Source organism: Choristoneura fumiferana, chromosome 13 (assembly GCF_025370935.1).
Source record: "Choristoneura fumiferana chromosome 13, NRCan_CFum_1, whole genome shotgun sequence".
Classification (NCBI taxonomy): domain Eukaryota; kingdom Metazoa; phylum Arthropoda; class Insecta; order Lepidoptera; family Tortricidae; genus Choristoneura; species Choristoneura fumiferana.
Window position 1 is genome coordinate 11555807 of NC_133484.1, and position 24899 is coordinate 11580705.

At 38.4% G+C, this 24899-nt stretch overlaps 1 protein-coding gene across 1 annotated transcript in view; it reads left to right on the forward strand.

Annotated features, from left to right (window-relative positions):
* LOC141434065 (lachesin-like) overlaps nt 1-24899 on the forward strand; it is a 77127-nt gene that overhangs the window by 37679 nt on the left and 14549 nt on the right. The window contains exons 2-6 of the mRNA XM_074096322.1: nt 4900-5003; nt 14424-14631; nt 16451-16606; nt 18448-18576; nt 22926-23063. Of these exons, the coding sequence (XP_073952423.1) occupies nt 4900-5003; nt 14424-14631; nt 16451-16606; nt 18448-18576; nt 22926-23063 (735 nt within the window). The remainder of the gene's footprint in view (nt 1-4899; nt 5004-14423; nt 14632-16450; nt 16607-18447; nt 18577-22925; nt 23064-24899) is intronic.

Sequence of the window (24899 nt, forward strand, 5' to 3'; positions counted from 1 at the left end):
GCATACTTTATCTTCGTATAAAGTTTATGCCAGTCCCCAATTCCCGTTAAACCTTTTCAATTTCAAATGAAAATTAAATCATACTCCAGAAACATCATAAATTAAATTAACACACATTTGCCCAAATCCATTAACATTAACTTTTTCACTTAAACAAAAACCAAATGCGTGATTAAATAATCAGATCCGCACAAAATATAACCACAATGGTTCTTTGACGAGTTTTTCAATTAGGGCCAAAGTCGATTTAGGGCGAAAGAGGTAAGGTTCAGAGACAGAGTGAGGGTAGAGGGAAAGAAAATCTAATTTGTGTGGGTGTCCGGTCGCTCTTTTGTCACAGTACTGGAGCAATTAGGCAAATACGAGGTGCGGGGCACAACCGTCACGTGCATCCACTCACGGCCCGATGAACCGACCACGTAATCATATTCCAAGTGCCGCTACTAGGGCTACCATGTGAAAAAAAGTACAGTACGGAAAAAGAAATATGATATTTTTAATACCATATTTTACAAACACAACGGAAGAGGTTTGTGCGGAGTGTACGGTTTTTTCATACAGTGAAAAGCAGAAAAAACAACTACAGTGGTAGGGTTAATTGAAGTACGTTATTAAATCACAATGTGTGTATAAATGCGATTTGAAGGAACGGTACAAGGGTAAGTGTATGCAGTGTTAATATTCATGCGTCAAAAAATAATGGGTAGTAGTAGTATTAAAATCAAGCAAAATATTATCATTATCATCATCATACACATATCAGCCGTAAAACGTCCACTGTTGAACATAGACCACCCCACAGAACTCAAGTTGCTTCAGTTGGAAGAAAAATATGGACATGTTTAAATAAGCAACTATAGTCAAACACAAAATATCTTATTTCAACTTAGGCTATAACAAGCACTTATGAATGTCAAAACAAATCGGAAAGAAAAACATTTCGACCTTTTTTAAAGAAAAATCGTTTGATTTATAAACTTTATTTTGTTCACAAATTCTGAGAAAGTGAGTGGCAATAACATGCCGTTTAAGACTAAAATGATTAACCCCCTGTTTCACCATCCATTAATTAAATTAATTTGATGCATAAATGTGATGCCGTCTCTGTTTGTTTTGTTCGAATAGACGGAGACGGCCTCACATTTATCCGTCAGTTAAAATTAATCAATGAGTAGTGAAACAACCCCTTCAATGTTGTACCTACCAATTATTTCCAATTTTAAATCTTATGAAAAGATAAATTCAGTAGTCTAGAGCTTGGTATAAGTATAATTTCACCAGCATAAAACCTATTACACTTTTTTTATTTATTTCACCAAATATACAATTACTTGCTATGCGATAGTGTAGCAAAAATATTATATACATCTAGTTCAACACTTAATTCAACAAACATAACAAATTCTACGTTACACTTGTGGATTCACTGTGAATACCCTTTTTCAGTGGTAGTTGCTTAAAAAACAATTTTAATCCACGCACAAAACTGCGCTTGCTGTTAAATTTTCAATTAAAAAATAAATAAGTATTATATTGATACCAATTGACCCAGTCCCAAAGTAAATAAACCTTATTTTATGGATACTAAGCAACGTATAGGCATACTCAAGAACAAATATTCATATTTGTCATACATAATATCTGCTCCGACTTGGGATAGAACCCGGGACCTCAGAGCTTAATTATTTGTCGCAGTGATTTCTCTCACTCAGTTTAATTGCATTCCAACTGTGATATTTACGATTGGTTCGTCAAAGTCTCCGAGTTAGAAATTAGCGACTAAACATCAGTTTGATTGCCGGTCGTAGCAATAGCGGCAACGGATTCACTGTGAATTATATTGTCAACCTCAAGCGTATACTTATACGTTCTAAATAAATCCAGGCACTACGGCTTAGGTACTCCAGTACAGTACTAGATGAACTAGACGGGGTTAGGCTTAAAATTCAAAAATGAAAATGTTGTGTATGTGACTAAGATTGTAATGTGTTACAAAAACGTATCTGCAGTACTATTACTTGGAGTTAACACTTGACAGATGGGCGTACCTTCAGTCAATTTTCAACTATGACGTCATACAAATAAAGCCATTTTTAGTATACCGCTACCCACGTTTACAGATTGAAAATTGACTGAAGGCACGCCCATCTGTCAAGTGCTAACTCCAAGTAATCGTACTGTACGAGTAGCTACGAGTATTTTAGTTTCACCAAATCATATTGTTAAAACTTTTTTGTAAAACGTGAAAATTCAATACCTGTGATACATTTAAATACACATTTTTGATTGATTCGTTTGGATTTACTTTTAGAACGACCATGACGAATAAAGATTGCACATAACAGTAAAGCTTTGTCGAAGAAAACTTGGGTCGAACCTCACTCCAATCGATCAAAGCACTATTTCTAATACTATCTTTAAAAAGTACAAGAACGCCTATTTTGAATAAAGCATCAGTCCGAGTAACAGCCGCGTTACGCTAAGCCAGAGCAATAAATCCTCGGAGCTGGTAAATTACGAAAGAAGTCCAGGGCTAGTTTAAAAGCACATTCTTCGGGCCATCAGTCTTCGCGGTATATTCGAACAACATTCCGCGATTGTTTATTCGTTGCTCGGTAAGCTCTTCTTTCATTAGAGTCGGCGACGTCGCTAGCAGGGAGGCCCCGTGCCTAAAGATTGATGGGGCTCGGATGGATTTGTTCTATTCGCGTTCACACTCATCAATCATTCGCGGATATTTTTCCGTGTCTCAGGTTGTTTAGCCTAAATAGATTGTTGCAGGCTTTGCCGTATCGACATATGTATCACATTAGCTTTGATGTGACGTCACGCCGAGCCACTCTAAAATGACGCAGTGATAACTCGCGCCGAGTGGGAACTCTTTTACTTCGCGCCTGAAATGTCATCAGTCAACATCTCGGTTGACAATGGCTGTACATTTTTGTAAAGACTTAATATTAGGTAATCTTTATTTTACAAGCACTAAGTAAGGATTGGTAACGAGTTTTATGTAACCAGTAGCTATTGTATTCCCCTTGCTTTATGGAATGTTTGTACGAATAAAATAAAAAGACAAACATGTTTTTATCATAAAATCAATCTGATATTTCATCGCCCTCATTTAGTTCACTATGCGCTAACCAGTGATGCGATACTAAATTCAATTAAAAATTTACAACGAACCATTATAATGCCTACCTAAGATAAAAACATTCGAAGAGTAAGTGTGTGGAGAGAAAATAATATGCCGAAATTTTAATATCGAATCCACTTTGTACAAAATTTTTAATACAAAAGGTATCTACTGTAGCCAATTATTTTTGCTCTATAATTATATACATGGAAATATTGGCAATTTTCACTAATTAAAGTAACATCTTCATGTTAGCTTTCACGGAACGAATGTACCATCTGCACTCTATCATGCCCGACTGTAAAAATGGCTGTTTCATGCGACCGCCCGAGTTAGTACCAAGTCATCGGTGACGATCAATAAACTTTAACTAGACACCTGCTAGACACTATTTGTTGGGGACAAGTTTAATGCTTCCTTTGATGGATTGCCTGTTTTCTGTCGTGATATTATATTAAGCTCTACGTTTCGATATACATTCGAAGTAAAAGTTCAAATATGTATGCTCAAAAATCCGGTGGCATTATGCATGAACACTTTGTGTTGATTGTATTCCGATTTATTTCGACAGTTATCAATTCAATTAAAATTTTATTGATTTCGTTTTGTCTCTTCGCATACTATTTTTACGGTATGTATTCCTGATGTCGCGCTATTTTCGGTATTTTTATGAAATTATTTTCAGTAGGTACTGAGCCAATACTGCTATAATTTAAATTATATTAATATGAAATTCAAACGCAAAAACCATAACTGAAGACGTTCCAAGTTTATCCAACTTTTTTGATGAAATGCTAGCTAATACCTTTTATTAATTTGCATTGTTCATATAACTATGTTAGTTGTCTTCAAATCTTATAAGTGGAATTTCACCCACTTCCAGTATATGTATGAAGTTAATTAAATACGATACAGTACAACAAAAGTAGGTCTGTATATGAAATTAGTTAAATACGAAACTGTTGTTGCATAACAGCCATTCTCAAACTGTGCTCCGCGAAGCTTCTGCGGGGGTTCCGCAAAAGTATTGGCCATAATTAAAATAAATACTTAGTTATGATGCACCGTAAGGTTAGAGAGTAAATACTCGTCCAACCTTCCATCAAATTAGTTGTTCTTGACTATTTTAGGGCTCCGCCAAATAATGTGAGTTTCTAAAAAGGTTCCGTCTCTAAAAAGTTTGAGAACCGCTGCTGAATATCAACAAAGATAAAGAAAAATCTTATTTCGACGAGCCTTTGCTAATTAATTACTTTGCAACGAATATAAAAAGAAAAGGTTTGTGGTTCATGGAAGACCTCCAAAATATTGTAAATATCAATTTCAATCTCTACGAAATAATAATATTTCTTTTAAAATGTCAGTAGGAATACGTATTCCGAAAAATGATTGATACTAAGACTGATATATTTTTTTAAGTATTTTGTTGATTAAATGAAACCTACAAAATGCCTCTTTTTATTTGTCAGCTACTTTTCAATATACAATTTTTTCATTGCAGTGATATAAAATTGGCTTATTTGATTTTAAAGAAGAAGAAGATTACAAAAGCTGTAAAACGTTAAAGAAATAACAAATGAATACTAAGCATGCCACACCTAATTCACCAATGGCCATAATACCTAAAAATAGGCATAAACTAAGCACAACACTTTTCCAACGGGGTACTCGTAGATAACGAAAAAACAACTGAATCTACCCGCACATAATAGTTACGTTTATTTTATAAAATTAGTGGTCAATTGTTTTTATTTTTTTTATTTCAGAGTCCCTGTTTCCACGGTTTGTGGAGCCAGTAACGAACGTTACGGTGACGGTGGGTCGTGATGCTCTACTGGCTTGCGTTGTTGAAGACCTAAGAGGATACAAGGCAAGTCACCATAGTTTAGTACTGTTTAAAATTTACTGTAGGGTACAATATATTAGTCTTAATAAGACGAGCAAATAAAATATTAAGAGCTAGCTAACCCAGCGGTAACAAATTAGAATTTTGATTTTTTGCGAGATAAGAAGGAGCTATAGTATCTTTAAAACGATATTTATTTAGTTCCGGTGATCTCCTCAACTCCCGCTCCCACGCACTCACCATATGTACCTACCACGAAATAAACAAATAAACACGCAAAAAAAAATATTACACATAATTATATTTGTACTTATAGACATTACGTAGATAGTATCCACTCCTGCATTGCGCAGTCTGAAACTTGAGTTTGTTAGAAATGATTATCTCTGTCAAAACTTTTTTGCAACTTTTGACAAAATATTTTTATTTCATTTCAAAACTCTCTAAACAAAAAAAAACAAATTTATCAGACTACAATGCACTACCTTCATTTGAACTAAACGCGTCAGCATGGCAAATACATCAGAATGATTGGCTTAGGCTCACGTTCGGCCAATCAGATTTGTGTTGCATACAGCATTGCGATTGCGACCCGTGTCGCGCTAATGAATGCTGGCCTTCGAGACTTGTATAAGCCGAATTTGCACAGCCTTTTGAGACAAACTGACTGCAGGAAAGCGGTTCGATTGACAAACAAGGCAATTCAGTCCATTATAAACCGTCTTAATAAACATGCGAGGGAAATACTTAAGTTTTTTTGTTAATCATTACGATTTTCATTTGAAACAACGACAGAGATGATCATAGAAATACAAACGTACTATTCTCCCGAAAACTTCATTTTACCAGAAAATATTAATAGTTATTTATGTGACTGGTACTGAGAAGCAGTGTGGGTGTACGAGTGTGGGTTTTTGAAACGAGCTGATAGGCTAGTTTCATATTAACATCACACGAGTTTTTTAATACGTAATTAATCGTATATAGGGTGGCCCATTTATATCGGTCAGTATGGGAAAGTCTGAAACTATACGACATACGAAAATTTCTTCTTAGGAACCATGACATCGATTTTAATAACAAAAAAAAACTGCATTCATGCATTTAAAAAAACCTGTAGTCAGCTCGGGAATCGAACCCGGTTGTTTTGAAAAAAAAAACCTTGCACTATTTCTATTTAGATATCGATTGTGTACGTCTTAAGAAGTAAATGTGTCCATGAAACATAATGTCTAAAATGAATAAAATTCATTATTTTCACATACTTTAATTTATTTTAGTAGGTGTTCGAAGTGTCCACCGTTCAATATTCAACAAATTCTGGCATGTAAAATTGTCTCTATGGTTGTTTGTACCTCTTTGCTGATGTCGAAACTTGTTACATACACCACTTTACCTATCATATGACATTGGAAGTGCATTAAACCTTTCCGGAAGTTTTGTTACCTGCGATAACATTATCTATTTATGACTGCAATTGCTAACTTCTATTAATCAAACACTAACAATCAATTGAAAATCCCACTTAACTTCCGGAAAGTTTTAAACTTTTGGCAATAACTCAAAAACGGTATTATCCGATCATATTGAAACCAATTTTCGTTGAAAGTATTTATTAAGCGTTACCTTTCCATATTTGTGCATATATTTTGGACAAACGGTTTACAAGATAGAGGGGGGACACAATTTTTGCTACTTTGGGAGCGATTATTTCCAGAAATCTTCCCTAAATCAAAAAGTTTTTGAGAAACCTTACTATCTTTTCAATTTCTGTTACGTGTATGGAGTGCCCCCCCCCCCCGTTAAATATTTACTTTTGTTATTTAACTACAAAACTAAATAGCGTCTTTGACAAGACATCTGTACTCCAAATTTCATTGATATACATCTTGTAGTTTTCGAGTAAAATTCCTGTGACATACGGACGGACGGACAGACAGACAGACAGACGGACTTGACGAAAATATAAGGGTTAAGGGTTCCGTTTTTGCCATCTTGGCTCCGGAACCCTAAAAATGGCGGTAAATAGATGTAAACTTGTCTGACGGTTATAACTTACCGTAGATTTTTTTAGTCCAGAGATAAGCTAGACGCTGCCCCAACTCTCATAATATCGTTCAATATCATGTTACCTAACATGCGAAATTTGACAATATTGTTTGCAATTGACATTTCATTTCGAATAAAACGTAATTTTGACTGATATTAGAATTGAGAACCAATTAAATTGCTTTGTTTTTAAAAAGCAGTCGAGATTTAAATGTAGTACCTAATAAAATCAATTTCGATGTTATTATTGAAATAATAAAATTATCACAGGTAAGAAATTTGTTTTAAGTAGTTTTAACAAAACAGTTTAATAATAATTTCCGGTTTTTGAATACATTATCGAGGGTTTATGGTAGGTATACACGTGTAGATAAACTTGTTGTGGTACTCTTTAAGTTTGTTAATTTATTAGATCAAATGAAATGAATACGCCGAGGGTCCTTTTAGGTAAGCTCATAAAGCAGTTTTAATTCTTTCGAGCCCCCAAATTGAAACTCCTGTAGTGGAGCAATGTAAGTCTGCAGACTTTCCATTCCGCCTTCACTAAGCCCGTTAAGACTTTCCAATGAAAACAAGCTTCCTGAGAAACTGTACCTAAACGATCATATTGTTGGTTCCGTTCTTCTAGTCGATAAATGATTATATGTATGACTCATTTGAAATTTCGTTTCAACCATTATGTTTTACTAGCTGGTGCCTAAAGATTCGCCATCGTTGTAGTAGGTACTTCCTTTATCATGCGAATCCCGAAAAATCCGTCCAATGCCTTGTCTACTTCATTGAGTGAACCTCTATGCAAAATATGAAATTTCCAGGGCTTCCCAGAGTATGGGCTAGGTATTGATGAGTCAGTCAATCAGTAATCAGTAACTTTATTTGCTAGAACATAGGTAGGTACAATAGTGGATGGTGGTATTAGGTATGGTGGTCGGTAGGTCAATATATATTTTTTATTTTTATTATTCATTTAATTTCTCCCAGTATATAAAGTTTTTTATTTGTCACAAAACATTAAAATTACAATTCAAATAATAATCAAATAATATTGTCAAAACTAGAATTAAAACAATTAAAATTCATTAAAAACAACAAAAACAGTACATTAAATTAATAAAATAATAATAAATTAAATTATAACACAAAAAATAATCAATATCCCTCCGCATCGTACTTGGCCCAAACGTACCCATTACTCCAGCGGCATTGCCCCGTTGTATGGCCAACGAGACCCGCTGGACCAAGTACGACCCGGAACGGGGGTCACCTCCTCTGTCCCTCATCCTGCTCCCCAACTCCCAAACCAACGACCTGGCGTCCACTCCCCAGGGGCCAGTCGTCTCGACCGAGTAGCAGCTGCCCTCGACGTGTGACTCAGGTGTGATGCCGCAAAGGTACTTACGCACGTTGCATCCTGCAAGAGACACCGCCCTCTCTACCAGGGAACCAACGTCCAACAGGTGGAGCAACAAGATCCACCACACCATGAGCCAAAGCCAAAAACGCGACCAGACCGACATCACGCACGCGCCGTACTCCTAACCCGCCATACCGAACAGGAAGAGCTGCCTGACACCACTGTGAATCGTCCAAGTGAGCATTTATGATGTTCCCTAGCGCGTCCTTAATCGTGACGTCCAGCAGCCCGACCGCACCATCAAACAACAGGTCGGAGAGGTTCTGAGCACATAAATCATCCGTAGCATCGCAAAATAATGCCTCAAAAGAGTCAGTAAAACATGCGCCGATAACTGCATAAGGTTGCTTTGGGCTATAACCAGTGCCTGCTTTTTGGTTTCTAGGGTAGTTTTCCTTCGGGAAAAATTGCTCCACCAAGCAAGTTTAACCCCTTCTTATCCAGTACCTTTATCCCCGGGACCAAAGTACGAAAGTCCTCCAAAGATTCTCCGCTAATCGTCATTCCGATTTGTAGGGCCCTGATGTAGTGTTGAAAGAGCTTTTATTTCTTCTAGTCGTATACGTAGAGTACCCATAACAATGATAGGTACAGATCTCTCCAGAGGCGACTGCTTTTCTAGGTTCAAAAATCTGTCGGTTTAAGAAACTTTATTGTAAACTTTTAATTGTTGGTGTAAGTATAGTATTCTCTATTTAGCTAGTGTGATAATGATAATAAAAACAATCTTAGTGTAAGGGTAAGTCAGAATAAAATATTAGACATGAAATATTGAAAATATTATGCTTTCAAACTCCGTACACATTGGCAAACGTTTTGTGAAATTTGTACGATTCGCCGCAATTCTGTTTCTGATATTCGTCCCATATCCTAACCGGTAGTGCAGCTTTCAGTGCGACGGCGCTTCGCGACCAGCACATTTCCGATCAAATAACATAGAACATTTTTATTATACGAATAAAATACGAAATTAAGTGAGCAGGTGATTTACCTACTTACTACAAATACCGGGAATGTAAAGGTACTACAATATGGGAAAGAATAAAAAATGGTGTCAAATTAGGAAATCTATTTATACCTATTAACACATCGATTAAGTATCTACGTCAACGTCACTATCCTAAAAAAAAATAAGTTTAAAACTGAATCTAGACTACGGAAAACACGTGAAATAAAAAATAAGAAAATGTTTAAGAACTATATGCAATTAATTTGCTCCTCCGTGACCACAAATATGAACCTCCGCAAAGTGACGCCTGATTCAATCAAGCAAGAAAATATTCTTATCTGAAATTCTTATACACAGACTTCAGGAGGAGTCCCGTGATCGCATGCCACCATAAAATTAATTGGTAAGCAAGCAAGCCTTAAAGGCAAGGTGGCATGCGACCACGGCACTCCTCCTGAAGTCTGTGTATAAAAATTTCAGATAAGAATATTTTCTTGCTTGATTGAATCAGGCGTCACTTTGCGGAGGTTCATATTTGTGGTCACGGAGGAGCAAATTAATTGCATATAGTTCTTAAACATTTTCTTATTTTTTATTTCACGTGTTTTCCGTAGTCGAGTTTCAGTTTTTTAAACTTATTTTTGATTTAAAATATTTTGGGGTTTTATTTTCGTAATAATGCCGTTAAGATTTGCCTTTAAGATTTTTTTGCCTCTCTACCTCACCCAAGGACACTGCATCACGAGGGTTAGGTACATAAAAGTTTCCGCAGATTGAGATCATCATCATCATATCAGCCGTAGGACGTCCACTGTTGGATAATTAGCCTCCGCGATAATCCTCCAGTTGCTTCGGTTGAAAGCGGCCTGCATTCACGCTGAACCCGCGGCTTTAACCAGGTCATCCGTCCATGTCATTGGTGGACGTCTTACGCTACGCTTGTCGCTCCGCGGTCTCGATTCGAGAACTTTTCGGCCCCAACGGCCATCCGTTCTCCGTACCATATGGACTGCCCATTGCCTCCTCCATTGCAACCTATGCACGGCAGGTTTAGCGAGCAAGATGGTGGTAGCAATCCGGGTGGACCTTGCACAAGGTCCTACCACCTGAAATGTTGAGTAGGTTCCCAAACGCTGCCCATGCAGTTGGATTCGACGATTGACTTCCTTGTCGAAGTTGGACCTACCTATTGGACGGTTTTTCCGAGGTATACATACGTGTCAGCAACTTCAAGAACGGAATTCTCAACCATAATAGGGGTAGGCACTTTATGGGCATTCAACATGACCTTCGTCTTGTCCACGTTCATTTTGAGGCCCAGTCGATTAAAGTCTTTGAGCATCATGCTGAGATCCGCCATGCGCCATCAACATTGCCATGACCATGATTCGCCGTTGACACATTGATGGCGTCTTCCAAAGCGGCAGTAAATATTTTCGGAGATACTTATACATATTATTTATATGTACCTATGACAACTCCCTCTAGCCTCTCTGACGCCTCATTTCAAGGGAATCGCTTTCGACTTCTGTTCCTGTAGTCGGACTCACTGGCGTTTCTATACGAACACTTTAACACTTCGATATACTGATTGTCAATGCAGCATCGCTGGAGAGACTCAAGCACCGCCCATGTTTCGACCGAATCAAAGGATTTCTCGTAGTCCACAAACGCTAGAAATATCGGCAAGTTATACTTTTCGGTGTTCTATATGACTTACCGTGTAGTCTTTTTGGAACCCGACTTTTTCCACGCTTCTGGCTTTGTATTTAGAGTTAGACGGAGTTGAAGAGGTTTCAGATCTCTGATAAGTAAACCCTCCAATGACCTTACTCTACTTAAAGCGAGGTATGAATGGGGACTGCACCTGAGAGCGTCATCCAGTGACAAACTAGTGAACTAAAAGTTGCATGCTTATAGAAAGGAATTTTTACTAAAATCTGTTGAGATTTGGAAATGTGTGATGGTTTTTTACCTGTTTATTGCTACCAAACTAATGTAGTGTTGCCGCTCAATTGAAATTGATAGCAGATAACTTTTTAACTGTACTTTATCTGTACCTAATACAATTTTGACGACTTTCGGACCTCATAGCTCCTTAACCCTTGTCTTAAACCAAAAACCTACTAAGAAACCTCCAGATCATTTTTATAGACCTATCTAATAATGCCACACACGTCAGCTTAAGCTAAAAAAAAAATTCAATCACTCAGTTTTTTTTACGTAAAATCCGACCAATATATTTTTTTATATAAAAAGGTATCCTATGTCACCCGGAGCATAATAACGAATCGATTGACACCTTATTTATTAGAATCGGACGAGTAGTCTAGATGCTACGGTGGAACATACGTAAATACAAACATACATAGACTGCTAAAATCATTACGCTTCTTTTGGCTTTGCCGTAGTCGAGTAAATACACATTTGAGATGTTTAGCGTTAATTTTCCCAAATCGTGAAGACTAACTTATATTGCATGACTGGTGGACCGTAACCTAAGCGTAAACGTAACGTTAACATGTACTATTTATTACTTATGCTATGCCGTAACTAAGGAATTTATTTATTTATTCAACTAATGATTACCCGCGGCTTCACACGTAAACCATCAGAAGCAGTAGGTAGCTGAACTTAAATTCCAGTATTTAAAAAAATCTCATGGAACGTTCTCAAAATTACATCGTGGATTACCGTTGTATATAAAACAGCCGCGCCAAAATTTCATGTGCATAATCATAGCGGTTGAATTTTTTAAGAGAAGTCTCTTCGTTCCATTCTCCATACAGACGTAGTCCCGGTCTCATTTGAAAACTAGGCAACAGAAATAGATGAAATTTTGTAAGTATGGACTAGACGTAATTATCTATGCCTGTGGTTTTTCAGATTTTCATATAAATGTGTAATATCAGAATTACAGGAGCTCAAAAGTCGACAAAAGATGATAAAGCATTTTTACAAAAATCGAAAAAACCACAGGCATAGAAATTATAATGAACATCTTAATTGTAAAATCTATGTAAAATATCATTGATTTCTGTGCTATACTTTTCGTATAGTATGAGGACAACGAAACCTAAAATTCAACCGCCCAAATCTTGAAAAGCCTACAGCTATCTCGATATAAATTACGGACGTCGTTGCGGAAGGCATGGGGGGGGGACGGCTGCGAGCGCTTATGTCACGATCGATAAAGACAGCAATATCCCAAACGAATACCTAACGCGGCCGCGCGGCCGGCAGAGAAACTCCTCTTAATTTCATCCCGATCCCGTGGTAATATCTACGTTATTTGACACAAGTGGAATATTTTAATTAAAGCGTCTTTGCGGCGGGCTCCCGCTAAGTAAATAAATTATGTTTAAAATTGAAAAATATTTTTTTTATAGTGACGCTGACGTAATCCATGTGTGGTGTTCCTGCAGTGACAAGCATTATCTTCATTCATATAAAAAATCCAAAACAGGATAGGTAAACTTACCTGCACCAAATTGGATCACACTGATTAAGGCTACGACGACTGCATATAAATTGTACATTGTACAAATGTATCACCAGAATGAGAATACTATACCTAGTTATAACCCGTGCTTAGTTAATTTTTGTACACTTATCTAAATCTCACCATTTACACTATCTGTGAAATATATTAGTCTTATAACCCTGTTATCCGCGCTGGCTTGCAGTTTCATAGCGCGAAATCATGTCGGGAGCTCGGTACACGTCATTGGGTGCGCGGGAAAGTTTTAACAAGCCAACTTAATATCACTTTGCTCGGAATGCACGATTCGCCAGATATTAATCATGCAGGGGACTAGTTAGTGAAATTAGAGCGTGATTTATATGAGCGTTTAAATTCTCAGTAGCTAGTGTCTGGTTTTTATAATTACTTATAAAAATTTCGTTGCGAAACGTACCAGTTTACATACATAAAAATATGTTGTTAAACTTATCGCTTTAAATTGTTCTTCGTCTCATTAATATAGTCGTCAGAATTATATTTCGCGTGAGGCAATTTAATAAATGTGTCTTTTGACAAATTAGGAAAACCTACCAAATGTGAATACATGACTTCGGAAAAAAGCAAAACCTCTTTGACACAAGCTTATTCACTAATAATATGTTTCGGCGTCAGAAAGGATGAAGTTGTGAGCATGACACCTAATTAGTAGTAGTTTGTTAATTCAAAGAAAATATTAGATTGATTCACGATAGTTTGCGCAGGTCCATATCAAAGAACTAACTTTCTTCCTCCGCTACCATTAGAACGAAGGCTATCATTTTTTGTCTTTCTAGATGGCGCCACTGTTGTGTAAAGTTTTTAAGTGTGGCTTTAAACCCGGTTATTACGGGCGTGTAAACCAAGTTTAGATTAAAATCATATTTAATACACCTTAAAACCATACCATAATAATATCGAGCAACCACAGTGTTGCGTAGTCCCGTTTTGTTCAGAAAAAAAGGGAGGACAAAATTTTCCGAAAGACAAAACTGTCTCAAAACACTGACATGCATTGCCTCGTAACGCATAATTGCCATAATCAATTTCAGGTAATGCAAAATATTCACAATATTATTCTAATTATAAATATTGAGATTTGACATTTTGGAGGACCTCACGCTACACTAGCGCCTCTAGCAGCGAATTTATAAATACGCGATAGCCCTCATTGGTAGAAAACGAACAAAGTAAAAGTTTCTAGTTTATTGAAAGAAAATGTAAACACCTTTAATTTAAAGGGCATCAGTGACCTATAAACATTACGATCAATCACAGTCAGCTGCATAGAAAGAGTAACGCGCTATAACGGTATACGGTAACCACACCGGGGGGGGGGGGGGGTACTTTTACACACATGCATGCATGCATACGTACATTAAGTATGCAGCTGACTGTGATTGATCGTAATCATTATAGGTATTTTACACCGATACATAGTAACAGATACTGATACTTCCAACAAAAGCACCACTACCAGTATTTTTAAAATTAAACATAAAACCCATTATTGTAGAACTTAATTATTTCCAGGTGGCATGGGTTCGCGTTGACACGCAGACTATCTTGAGCATCCACCACAACATAATAACACAGAACCCTCGCATCAGCCTGTCGTACAACGACCACCGCTCGTGGTACCTGCACATCAAAAGCGTGCAAGAGGTGGACCGCGGCTGGTACATGTGCCAGGTCAACACCGACCCCATGCGCTCCCGCAAGGGCTATCTGCAGGTCGTAGGTGAGCTCACTGACATCTTACACACATCAAGAGCGCGCAGGAGGTGGACCGCGGCTGGTACATGTGCCAGGTCAACACCGACCCCATGCGCTCCCGCAAGGGCTATCTGCAGGTCGTAGGTGAGCTCACTGACATCTTACACACATCAAGAGCGCGCAGGAGGTGGACCGCGGCTGGTACATGTGCCAGGTCAACACCGACCCCATGCGCTCCCGCAAGGGCTATCTGCAGGTCGTAGGTGAGCTCACTGACATCTTACACACATCAAGAGCGCGCAGGAGGTGGACCGCGGCTGGTACATGTGCCAGGTCAACACCGACCCCATGCGCTCCCGCAAGGGCTATCTGCAGGTCGTAGGTGAGCTCACTGACATCTTACACACATCAAGAGCGCGCAGGAGATGGACCGCGGCTGATACATGTGCCAGGTCAACACCGACCACATGCGCTCCCGCAAGGGCTATCTGCAGGTCGTAAGGTGAGCTCACTGACATCTTACACACATCAAGAGCACGCAGGAGGTGGATAGCGGCGCAGGTTATTGTGTACATCAATAGTGACTTTGACACTGACTTTATATAATACTAAGCAGTTAACAATCTTCATCATCATCATGTCAGCCGAAAGACGTCCACTGTTGGATATAGGCATGGCAAGGCTCTCCACTCAGACCAGTCTTGTGCTTTCTACATCCACCGCGATCCCGCGATCTTAACCAGGTCGTTGCTGCATCTTGTTGGAGGCCTCCGACAGCTCGTCTCCCGGTCTGCGGACGTCATTCGAGAACCTTCTAACCCCATCGGCCATCAGTCCTGCGAGCAATCTGCCCCGCCCATTGCCAATTCGGTTTCGAATTCGTCGAGCTATGTCAGTGACCTTAGTTCTACTGCGGATATAATCATTTTTGATTCTCATATTGAAAGATAAATACTACACGCAAACGGGCTACGAAATAGCCCGAAACATGTCGAGGTAAACTCGGTTTAAGACGTGAGTTATCCGTTATAACATCTTTTAATATGAGTGAGTCTCACGGTAGTTTCATGTTCAACATTTCTGATTCTATCCCTACGCGCGTGGGCGCTAACGATGGGCCTCATGAGGAGTCTCAAAGTTACTCGGAGGGCTATGGAGAGGGCTATGCTCGGGGTTTCTCTGCGGGATAGAATCTTAAACACAATTAATTACGTAACGAGCAAGTGGTCGGTACATATCCACAAGTTGTTGGTAAGATTTCGTATAATATAATGTTTAATCCTTTAAGCCCGTTACTAAACATGGCAAGATGCCATAATCCGCAAGCACGTGCTGATTTCCTAACAAATGTCTTACAGTTTGATAGTGGTATGGGTATAATTAATTAAACCGATATTTTTGTAATATGTAATGAGTATATATAAAAGTTTATAATTAGTTTTACAAGCACCTATAAGTCAAAATTTAGTTTAACCATTATAAAGACCTGGGTACGCAAACGCTCGCAATCGCATCACCATCTCTTTCCACCGCCATTTTATACCATGTTTGACAGAATGAAATGGTAAATGCGATAGCGATGATGCGCTTTACGTTATGTGCCCACTAATATTTGTTGTCAGAAAGATATCCCCCACTGTGACTTCTGGACACTACACCAAATATGATTTTTTCCTTCCTCTATATACCTGTGTTTTGCTACTGTAACAAGAAACTATTGATTTATTAGTAACCCAAGGTATTCTGCGCGAAGGGCAAACGCCCCTATTACGAGTATTGCATTAATTTTAAATTCTTAAAATAAACTGTCTTAAAAATTACTCTTTTTGGTATCACGTTTGTAGTGCCTCCTGTGATAATCGACAATATGACGTCTACGGATATGGTGGTGCGTGAGGGCACCAACGTGACGATGGTGTGTCGTGCTATCGGCTATCCAGAACCCTACGTCATGTGGCGGCGGGAAGACGGACAAGAATTCAACTGCAACGGCGACGTAGGTGAGATAAGTGTGTTAATAATGGGCATTTAAAAAAAAAACACAAAACTGACAAAAAATTAGGGACACTTTTTCTTCGTCCAAATCAATAGTGTTAGATTCTATAAAAATAACTCAAAATACCTCATTGTGAAAAAGAAATTAAAGTGTCATTCATTAAAGTGAAAATGCTCATTTAGATCATAGGTTCTCAACGTAGACGATGACGCTCTCTTGAATGCTTTAGGGCCTACCTACGCTAGCTGGCTGCACGGAACGGGCGCATGCCTGCGGGTACGGACACAGGTGAAATCCGACGCACGCGACGCGACCAGTTAGCGCTGTAATCATACTATTTTTCAATAGGCGTCCACCCGCTCTGTGCAAACCGTGTCAGTTAGCGTAGGCCCTTAGGGCCTTATCACACTAGCGATTTGCGGGCGAGTTGAAATCGTGGCGAGGGCGCAGCGAGTTTGCGAGGGCGCAGCGAGTTTGCTGCGAGCAACGATTTCACCGCGAGCGCGCAACGATATCGACACGAGCGTGCAGCGTAGGTGGACTGGATAAATGGTCCCAAGAGATTAAATAAATATGTTATATGTACATACTTTTTTGGGTGAAAAATACACTAGAATTTATTTCCCGGCCAGTCCTTGATCACGTTTTCCAAAACCAATTACGCAATTACACCATTATCAACACTGCCGGCAAGGAGCACTTATTTTTCCGATAAATAACCGGTAAAAATTCTCAAGCATCCGATCGTTATACTGGCGTTGGCTCTCTCACGGAGAAACAAAACAGATGGAATAAAAGGAAATCTCTGGAGCGCGAAAGTACAGGCCGGAGTTCACGTGAATGGACCCGCGGACGACACTCGACGCGAGCGCCTCGAAAACCCTCGACCTCCGACCCTCGATTGCATAATCGGAACACGGATATTATCATTCTGTCTCTATCCTAAAATATATTTATAGAGGAGGACAAAGCGAACGATCATTCTGTTTAAGCGAATCATTGGGGCAATGGTTCGGGAAACAGACCTTCCGGCGGAATGACGACGACTTGAACCGATTGTTGCGCACAATAAGGCCAAATTGTACAATCATCGCATAGCAGAAATATTTGCACAATTGTATCAACAATGGGAGATAGAAGTTACTAGTAGTAGGTGTATTATTTGTACTGGATATTGGCTCGGCCTTCTAGATTAATAATATTCTTTCACAGCGCCGCAACATTGTAATATAATTTATTTTTGAATGAAACATGTATACCTAACCAAGTTCTAAATATTTACATGTGTATGATTAAAATGGCAATGAAAACAAAAATTAATAAAAACTAAATTAAATTAAATGGCAATGAAAACAGAAATTACCACAACAAGACATAAACAAAAATCAAGTTCGAAAAGCTCACGCGGTCATTGCACGCGGTTAATCTTGATATCCTACACTTTAGCAATATATCGTCATGATTAAGTCCCAGGTGTGATATTATTATATACGTAATCTTGCACACAAGATGATGTTTTAATTTAAACTTCCGTGTGACATGTAGTAACAAAGTAGCATTAATGAAGTAACAAAATAATCGTCAATAAATCAATGGAATTCAGTGAATAAAATAAATTTCATATCGTTTAATGAAGAGGTTGATAAATGATAAGTGATAATTGTTTATGAAAATCAAAAATACTATTTAAAATCATCCTATAAGTGGTTAGACGTCATCGGCACTTTTTGTCCGACCCCTGATTATTATGTAATTATGTAAGCAAATATCGGAATTACCGTTAGAGCCTATGCTTATGTTTATTCTCTTTACTCCCGAGATTCACCTCTTTTGTTTTGTACACAGTGAACGTAGTGGACGGGGAGAATTTGACAATATCGAAGGTTTCACGACTGCACATGGGAGCGTATCTGTGCATTGCCAGTAACGGCGTGCCTCCTTCTATCAGCAAACGCGTCATGCTCATGGTGCAATGTAAGTATTTTTACAGCTTTACCAAGGTCTGCTGTAGTATTCTTTGACCTCGTCTGTAGACTTCATGCTCGTAAATATTATACGGAGTCAGGTATCTCGAAGTCAGTCGTGCGTTGACTTCGACGTTGATCAACGACGATACCACATTCCAGTGTAACGTCCACGAGTTAACGCGAAAAGCTGTGAATGGCTGTGATTATTATTCAAACTCAGCGCTGAATCTGCAGTCGAGGCTGAGTTAAGAAAATGTATCCTGTTAACAATTTTCTTTTGTTTTTTTTTGTTTTTGTTTAACCCCACAGTCAGAGGCGGCGCAAATCGTGGGCGACGTGGGCCACTCCACTGCCCACGGCCTCGCGGTCTAAGAGGCCTCGCGCCTTGAATGTTTCTTGTTTTTTGGCACATTTAGAAATCCGTCATCTAATGTGTAGTGTGCCATCATAGGGCCTTGCAAAAACAGTAATATAGATATACTTAGATGTATATATTTTGTGTTTGCTACTGTATGCTCCAATTATTATTAAAATTTATCTTGCCCGCGCCAAATTTAAGTCTTGCGCCACCACTGCCTACAGTCGCTAGAATACATTGAAAAAAAAAACCAATCGCTTAAACCAGAAATCGAACCCTTCGTTCCCTCGCCATTCCGAGATTTGTCCTATTGTTGATGTAGGTGATAACACCTCCCCCAACTTAAACGCATATACAGTCTACCAATGCATTTTCGAGACAGACCAGGTAAAAAATATTTTTATTTGCGAATCTTTAGTCGCCAAACTCTTTTAGTTTTTGATTTGGAAAAACTGTAAATATGAACACGAACATCAGGAAGTAACTATTTTCTGAGTTTGTTGGTGATCTAAGGAACTATTTACATACAACTAGGATAAAGTGAGACAAGGTGAGAACTATGTGAGAACCAATGTTTTATGTGGACAAACGTTAAACTAACATGCTTAAAGGGCCTCTGCTGACTTGCTGGCGTGCTGTTCCAATAGAGCAGAGACCCGCGCCGTACACCCGCGCGAGTTAGTGGAGGCCCTAAGACATAAATAGCCTAGGCCACGCTTTCTATGCTGTCATTTCACCCCGAGGTTGACAGGCATTCTTATTTTAAATTTGATTGTGATAAACAAAACTGTATGTGAAATGTTAACCGTTTATGTATACAAACATACAGTTGAACATGGTATTAAAATAAGCGCTTCCTAATTCAAGATTGCAAAATAGAGCATTTTCTGGGTTCTATTTTTCAAAAATCTCCTTATTTTTGCAGATATTATTTTATTAGAATTAGAAAGCATTCCCTCATTAATCGTTCATTTGAATTAAATTAATTACTTTATTCATTTCCTACCAAACGGAATTGTTTTGTTTGACATCAAAGCATGATCTAGAAAATAAATTTCATTAGTATTCGGCTCTATTGTCAATTAATTGCTCACACGAAAAGTCGTTTGCAGCAATCTAATTAGGCACATGATATTGTGTTTACCAAATTTAGAATCGGTTATTATTTTCTGTGCAACAATTGACTCATATGTACATTTATGGCGAAGGCTAGATATCCAATAAACAATAGGAAATAATAAGTGCAGCGACTAAATTTTTATTTAGCATCCGCAACGGAACTTCTTTTTAGGGTTCCGTATCTCAAAAGGAAAAAACGGAACTCTTATAGGATCACTTTGTTGTCCGTCTGCCTGTCTGTCAAGACACGCGTGGAGGTATCAAGCTGAAATTCATATCAAATACTCATACTCAGGTCTACTGTTCCTTGGAGCTGTGAAAAAATCAAACTTCTAAGCCCGTTGGCTTCTTCTTGGAACGCAATCAAAAGATACAGCCGTTTATGCTGCAAATTTTCGACACTCGCAAGGGAATCAAAACCTACAGGGCACTTCCCGTGAACTCAGAATCTTGAAATTTGATATGAAGCAACGTCTTATAGCACAGATAAAGGAAAAATTGCGAAAAGCATACATTTATAGTTACTTCATCATATAATGAAAATATTTGTACGGAACCCTCGGTGCGCGAGTCCGACTCGCAGTTGGCCGGTTTTTTTGTATGTAAACAAAGAACAGTTCTATTTCAAAATTAGTCGCTGGTCTTCAGTAGACAAATAATTAAATTTGCTAGCAGGAATGACAGTTTAAAGAAGTTACAACCCATAAACAAAACAATGTGGTCTATTGAAAATTATAATAAATTGTTTTTTGCAAAAAACAATCATACGTCTCATAAATTTTTCTGTACGTATGGTTCTGGAATGAGAAGAAAAATATCTTGATGGCCAAGTGGTTAGAGAACCTGACTAAGTATGAAGCTTGAGGTCCCGGGTTTGATTCCCGGCCTGGGCAGATATTTGTATGAATAATACGAATGTTTGTTCTCGGGTCTTAATATGTATTTAAGTGTGTATTTATCTATATAAGTATGTTTATTTCGTTGTCTAGTATCCATAGTACAAGCTTTGCTTAGTTTGGGACTAGGTCATGTGGTATCAGGTGTCCCATGATATTATTATGTATTCATTTATTTATCTTAGTTTTCCATAGAAAGTAACGTCTTATTTTGATTAAATAAATAATATAATGAAGATTGCCTTGCATTTAACTTTGATAATTATTGAACGCTATAGTTTAAATTAAACTTTCTTTACTTATCAATTCAGTTTCTCCTTTAAAACCTGCATATATATACAATCAAGTCCATGTCTCTTACTATTAGTACTTACTAAGTCTCACACAACAATCACTTAAAATTGCAGTACCTATAAGAATGAAAATTCTTATCAACTATTTACATCAATGAATATGAAATGTCGCCAAATTTCGTGTGAATTATTTATGTAGCACAAAATTTATACTGTCAAATAAACTTGAGTGCTAATTAAATAACTTTGTCCTCGCCCTGTACATGTGCATGGTAATACAAATGAGTTGTATAATTTAATATCGGAGATTCATTCACCATTTAGCTGGATGGCAGAGGCCGCAATCGCGAAGTGAGATAAATATCAATTAACCGTTTGATATAAAGAGCCCGGCGCGTCACTCAGCCCGAATGTCGGTCGTAAAACAGCAGCCAAGCAAATTGTACCAATATCACTTCCTCATCAGGAAGAAAGAAAATGCCCGCACATTTTGCCCGCCCCATTAACTTGGCCTCAAATTCTTCCGTTGGTAAGTACGTGAGCATTTTCACGTCGTTTTCTTTTGGCGGGAGTCAGCGTTCAGAAATATTATTTTTCTCGGGGCGGGCGTCGTTAACGAGTATTTACGAGGACACGGCGTCTCTACCTGACGGCGCCTTCCGCCGGATCGGCCGTAATTGCGCCCAATTAGAGCATTATGCTGACGTGAATACGGTACGGACGCGATAATGGCGATACTATCTCTCGCGCCGTGCGCCGCGGCCCTCCTTCGTTCGCCTCCGAAACCAATGACTCGCTGTCTTCCCCTAATTCACATTCCGCTTCTCGGGCTCCCGCTCCCGACGCTTCGCGACTCTCTTCATCTCCAACGTACGTAAAACGTTCACGTAATTTTTACTCGATTAACCAGCGACGCGCCTTCTGAATTAAATATTATACTTAATCTATATTAACAGATGTATAGGTTACGTATTTCTGATTATCATGTATATGTAGATATCGTGCTACATTTAACGTCCATTAAGGTCCATTAACATATTTGTTGGGAATTAATGAGTAAGTCATGACAATTGTTGACATAAAAACTAAATAGGTACACGGACATGTGTTAATGATTTAAATTTTATCCACCAAGAGCTTTTGTACACGACAAAGCCAACAGTACAATAGATATTGCAATGCGTAGGTACCTACCTATTATTTCTCTCTCAAATTGTACTACATGTGCGACACCACTGAATTTTACATATAAGATTAGAGTAAAATTCACTTATAATAATGATATTGAGAAGAATTGGTTATAAAATATACTAAGCCGACGTTCGTGTAATAGTTATTTGTGCAACAAGAGAGCAAAGTTGTTTTTTGTTGCGAGTGTTGATTTTGAATCCCGAGTAAGCGAAGGATTCTATAATTGAATCACGAGCGTCAGCGAGTGATTCTAGGTTAGAATCCTGAGAACAGCAAGGAATTCAAATACACGAGATGCAAAAAAAATTTGGTCTAAAACCTGCGTAATTAAACTCGGCGAAACGACAGGTCACCAGTGGAGATACTTGTTTTTCTCGATTAGACCATAGTATAGGGTATCGTGGGATATGTTTTCAAAATATTGCGGGTTTGTGGTGTGATTGTAGTCGTCTTAGGACGACGGTTAATAAATGATAATTATTGTGTGTCACGTGCGCAGTCCCACCGATGCTATCGATCCCGAACCAGCTGGAGGCGGCGTACCTGGGACAGGACGTGACCCTGGAGTGCCACACGGAGGCCTATCCCTCCTCCATCAACTACTGGACCACTGACCGCGGAGACATGATCATATCAGGTAAACAATTTTTATCAATTAAATTTAAAATTTGAAAAAACCCCGACTTAAAAAACGCCAGCAAAAATAAAAATAAAAACGCCCGAAAAAAACACTGCTTGAAAAGACAATTAAAAAGTAAAAAATAATTATGCGCTACCTAGCTGTTGCCCGCGACTTCATCTGCGAAGAATTCGTTTATCTCTATCCCGCGGGGACTATGCTGATTTCCCGCAAAATTAGCCTAAGTTAATTTAGTATAAAGTATCTAGTAATATTTTTTTATCTAAGCGTTGTCGGTGTCGGGGGACCGCTAAGGTTAACATGAAACTAAATATGTTGTATTTTTTAAAGCTGCTATAGTTTGATTAAGAGTGTACCTACTAGTGTTCTGGATATCCTGGCTGCAGCATCAGGCCGAGAATTCCATAATCTTGCAAAACTATATAACATACATGGGTGTTTCAAATTTTAGGTCCCAAATATGTTTGAAAGTAAAGTAAATATCCATTATGCGTCTAAGATTCCTACCGCAGCGAACAAAAGATCTGATGATCTTGAAACGGCTGAACCGATTTTGATAAATCATGTCTAAGATCCATTGCTAGAAAACCAGCTTTCAAATAAAAAAACCGCATTCAAATCGGTCCACCCGTTTAAGAGCTACGGTGCCACAGACAGACACACAGACACACACACATAGCGGTCAAACTTATAACACCCCTCTTTTTTGTCGGGGGTTAAAAATCAAAACGTTTCTAAAAGTAGGGCACAAATGAATGGATCTTTTACGTGTCTCTTTGAGCCAGCGATACTTTCTGAAAGACCATTCCCTAGTAGATTTCGCCGCAAGAAAGTAAGCAGAAAGTTTTTTTTTCTAGCCTAAAATCACTTGACCATATACGCACATACACAATCTATCATGATCTCATATAATACTTTTCATACGTCTACGAGTATTAAGTAAATTAATACAGGAAACTTATCACGAAAGAGCTCATCATCCCAGCCTATATACGTCCCACTGCTGGGCACAGGCCTCCTCTCAGAACATGAGGGCTTGGGCCATAGTTCCCACGCGGGCCCAGTGCGGATTGGGAACTTCACACGCACCATTGAATTGCTTCGCAGGTTTGTGCAGGTTTCCTCACGATGTTTTCCTTCACCGCAAAGCTCGTGGTAAATTTCAAATGCACATGAATTTCGAAAAACTCAGAGGTACGAGCCGGGGTTTGAACCCACGACCCAATAGGTCAAACCACTAGGCCACCACGGCTTTTTCGGAAAGAGCTACTAGTGACAAATGTCAAATTTAAAAATTTCGGAGTTGGATAAATAATATTACCACATGGTTGGTTGATTACATGCTCGCTGTGTCGTTTCACGCTAAGGAGATTTATGTGAGTTAATTGGAATGCACAAGGGACTTGCATCGCATAAATATTATCCTAATATGTAATGCATTTTTCACTTAATTTTGTCCAACTCAAATGAGGTACGCCATGAAATTCTTTTATTGAGATAGAACTTGTTAACAACGACAATAAAACACATGTGTAATTATAATAGATTTCATTTTGGCTTTAGGGTTTAGGCGTGTTGGTTTTATGTCAAGGATAACAGTCGTTCGTAATTGCTTGAAGATTTTTTGAGCTGTTTAAAATATAAGAAAGGATATAATTGTCTAATCCACCAAAAATGGAGGCTTGCGACACGCCGTGATAATTGAGTCAGAACCCTTGTCTGCCAATCAGATTAGTGCAGACGTTGCCAAATGAGCAATACATTAAAACCATGTACTTACAACAAAAAGGTTAAAAGAGTAATAATTGTAAAAGCTTTACGTACAATATCCAT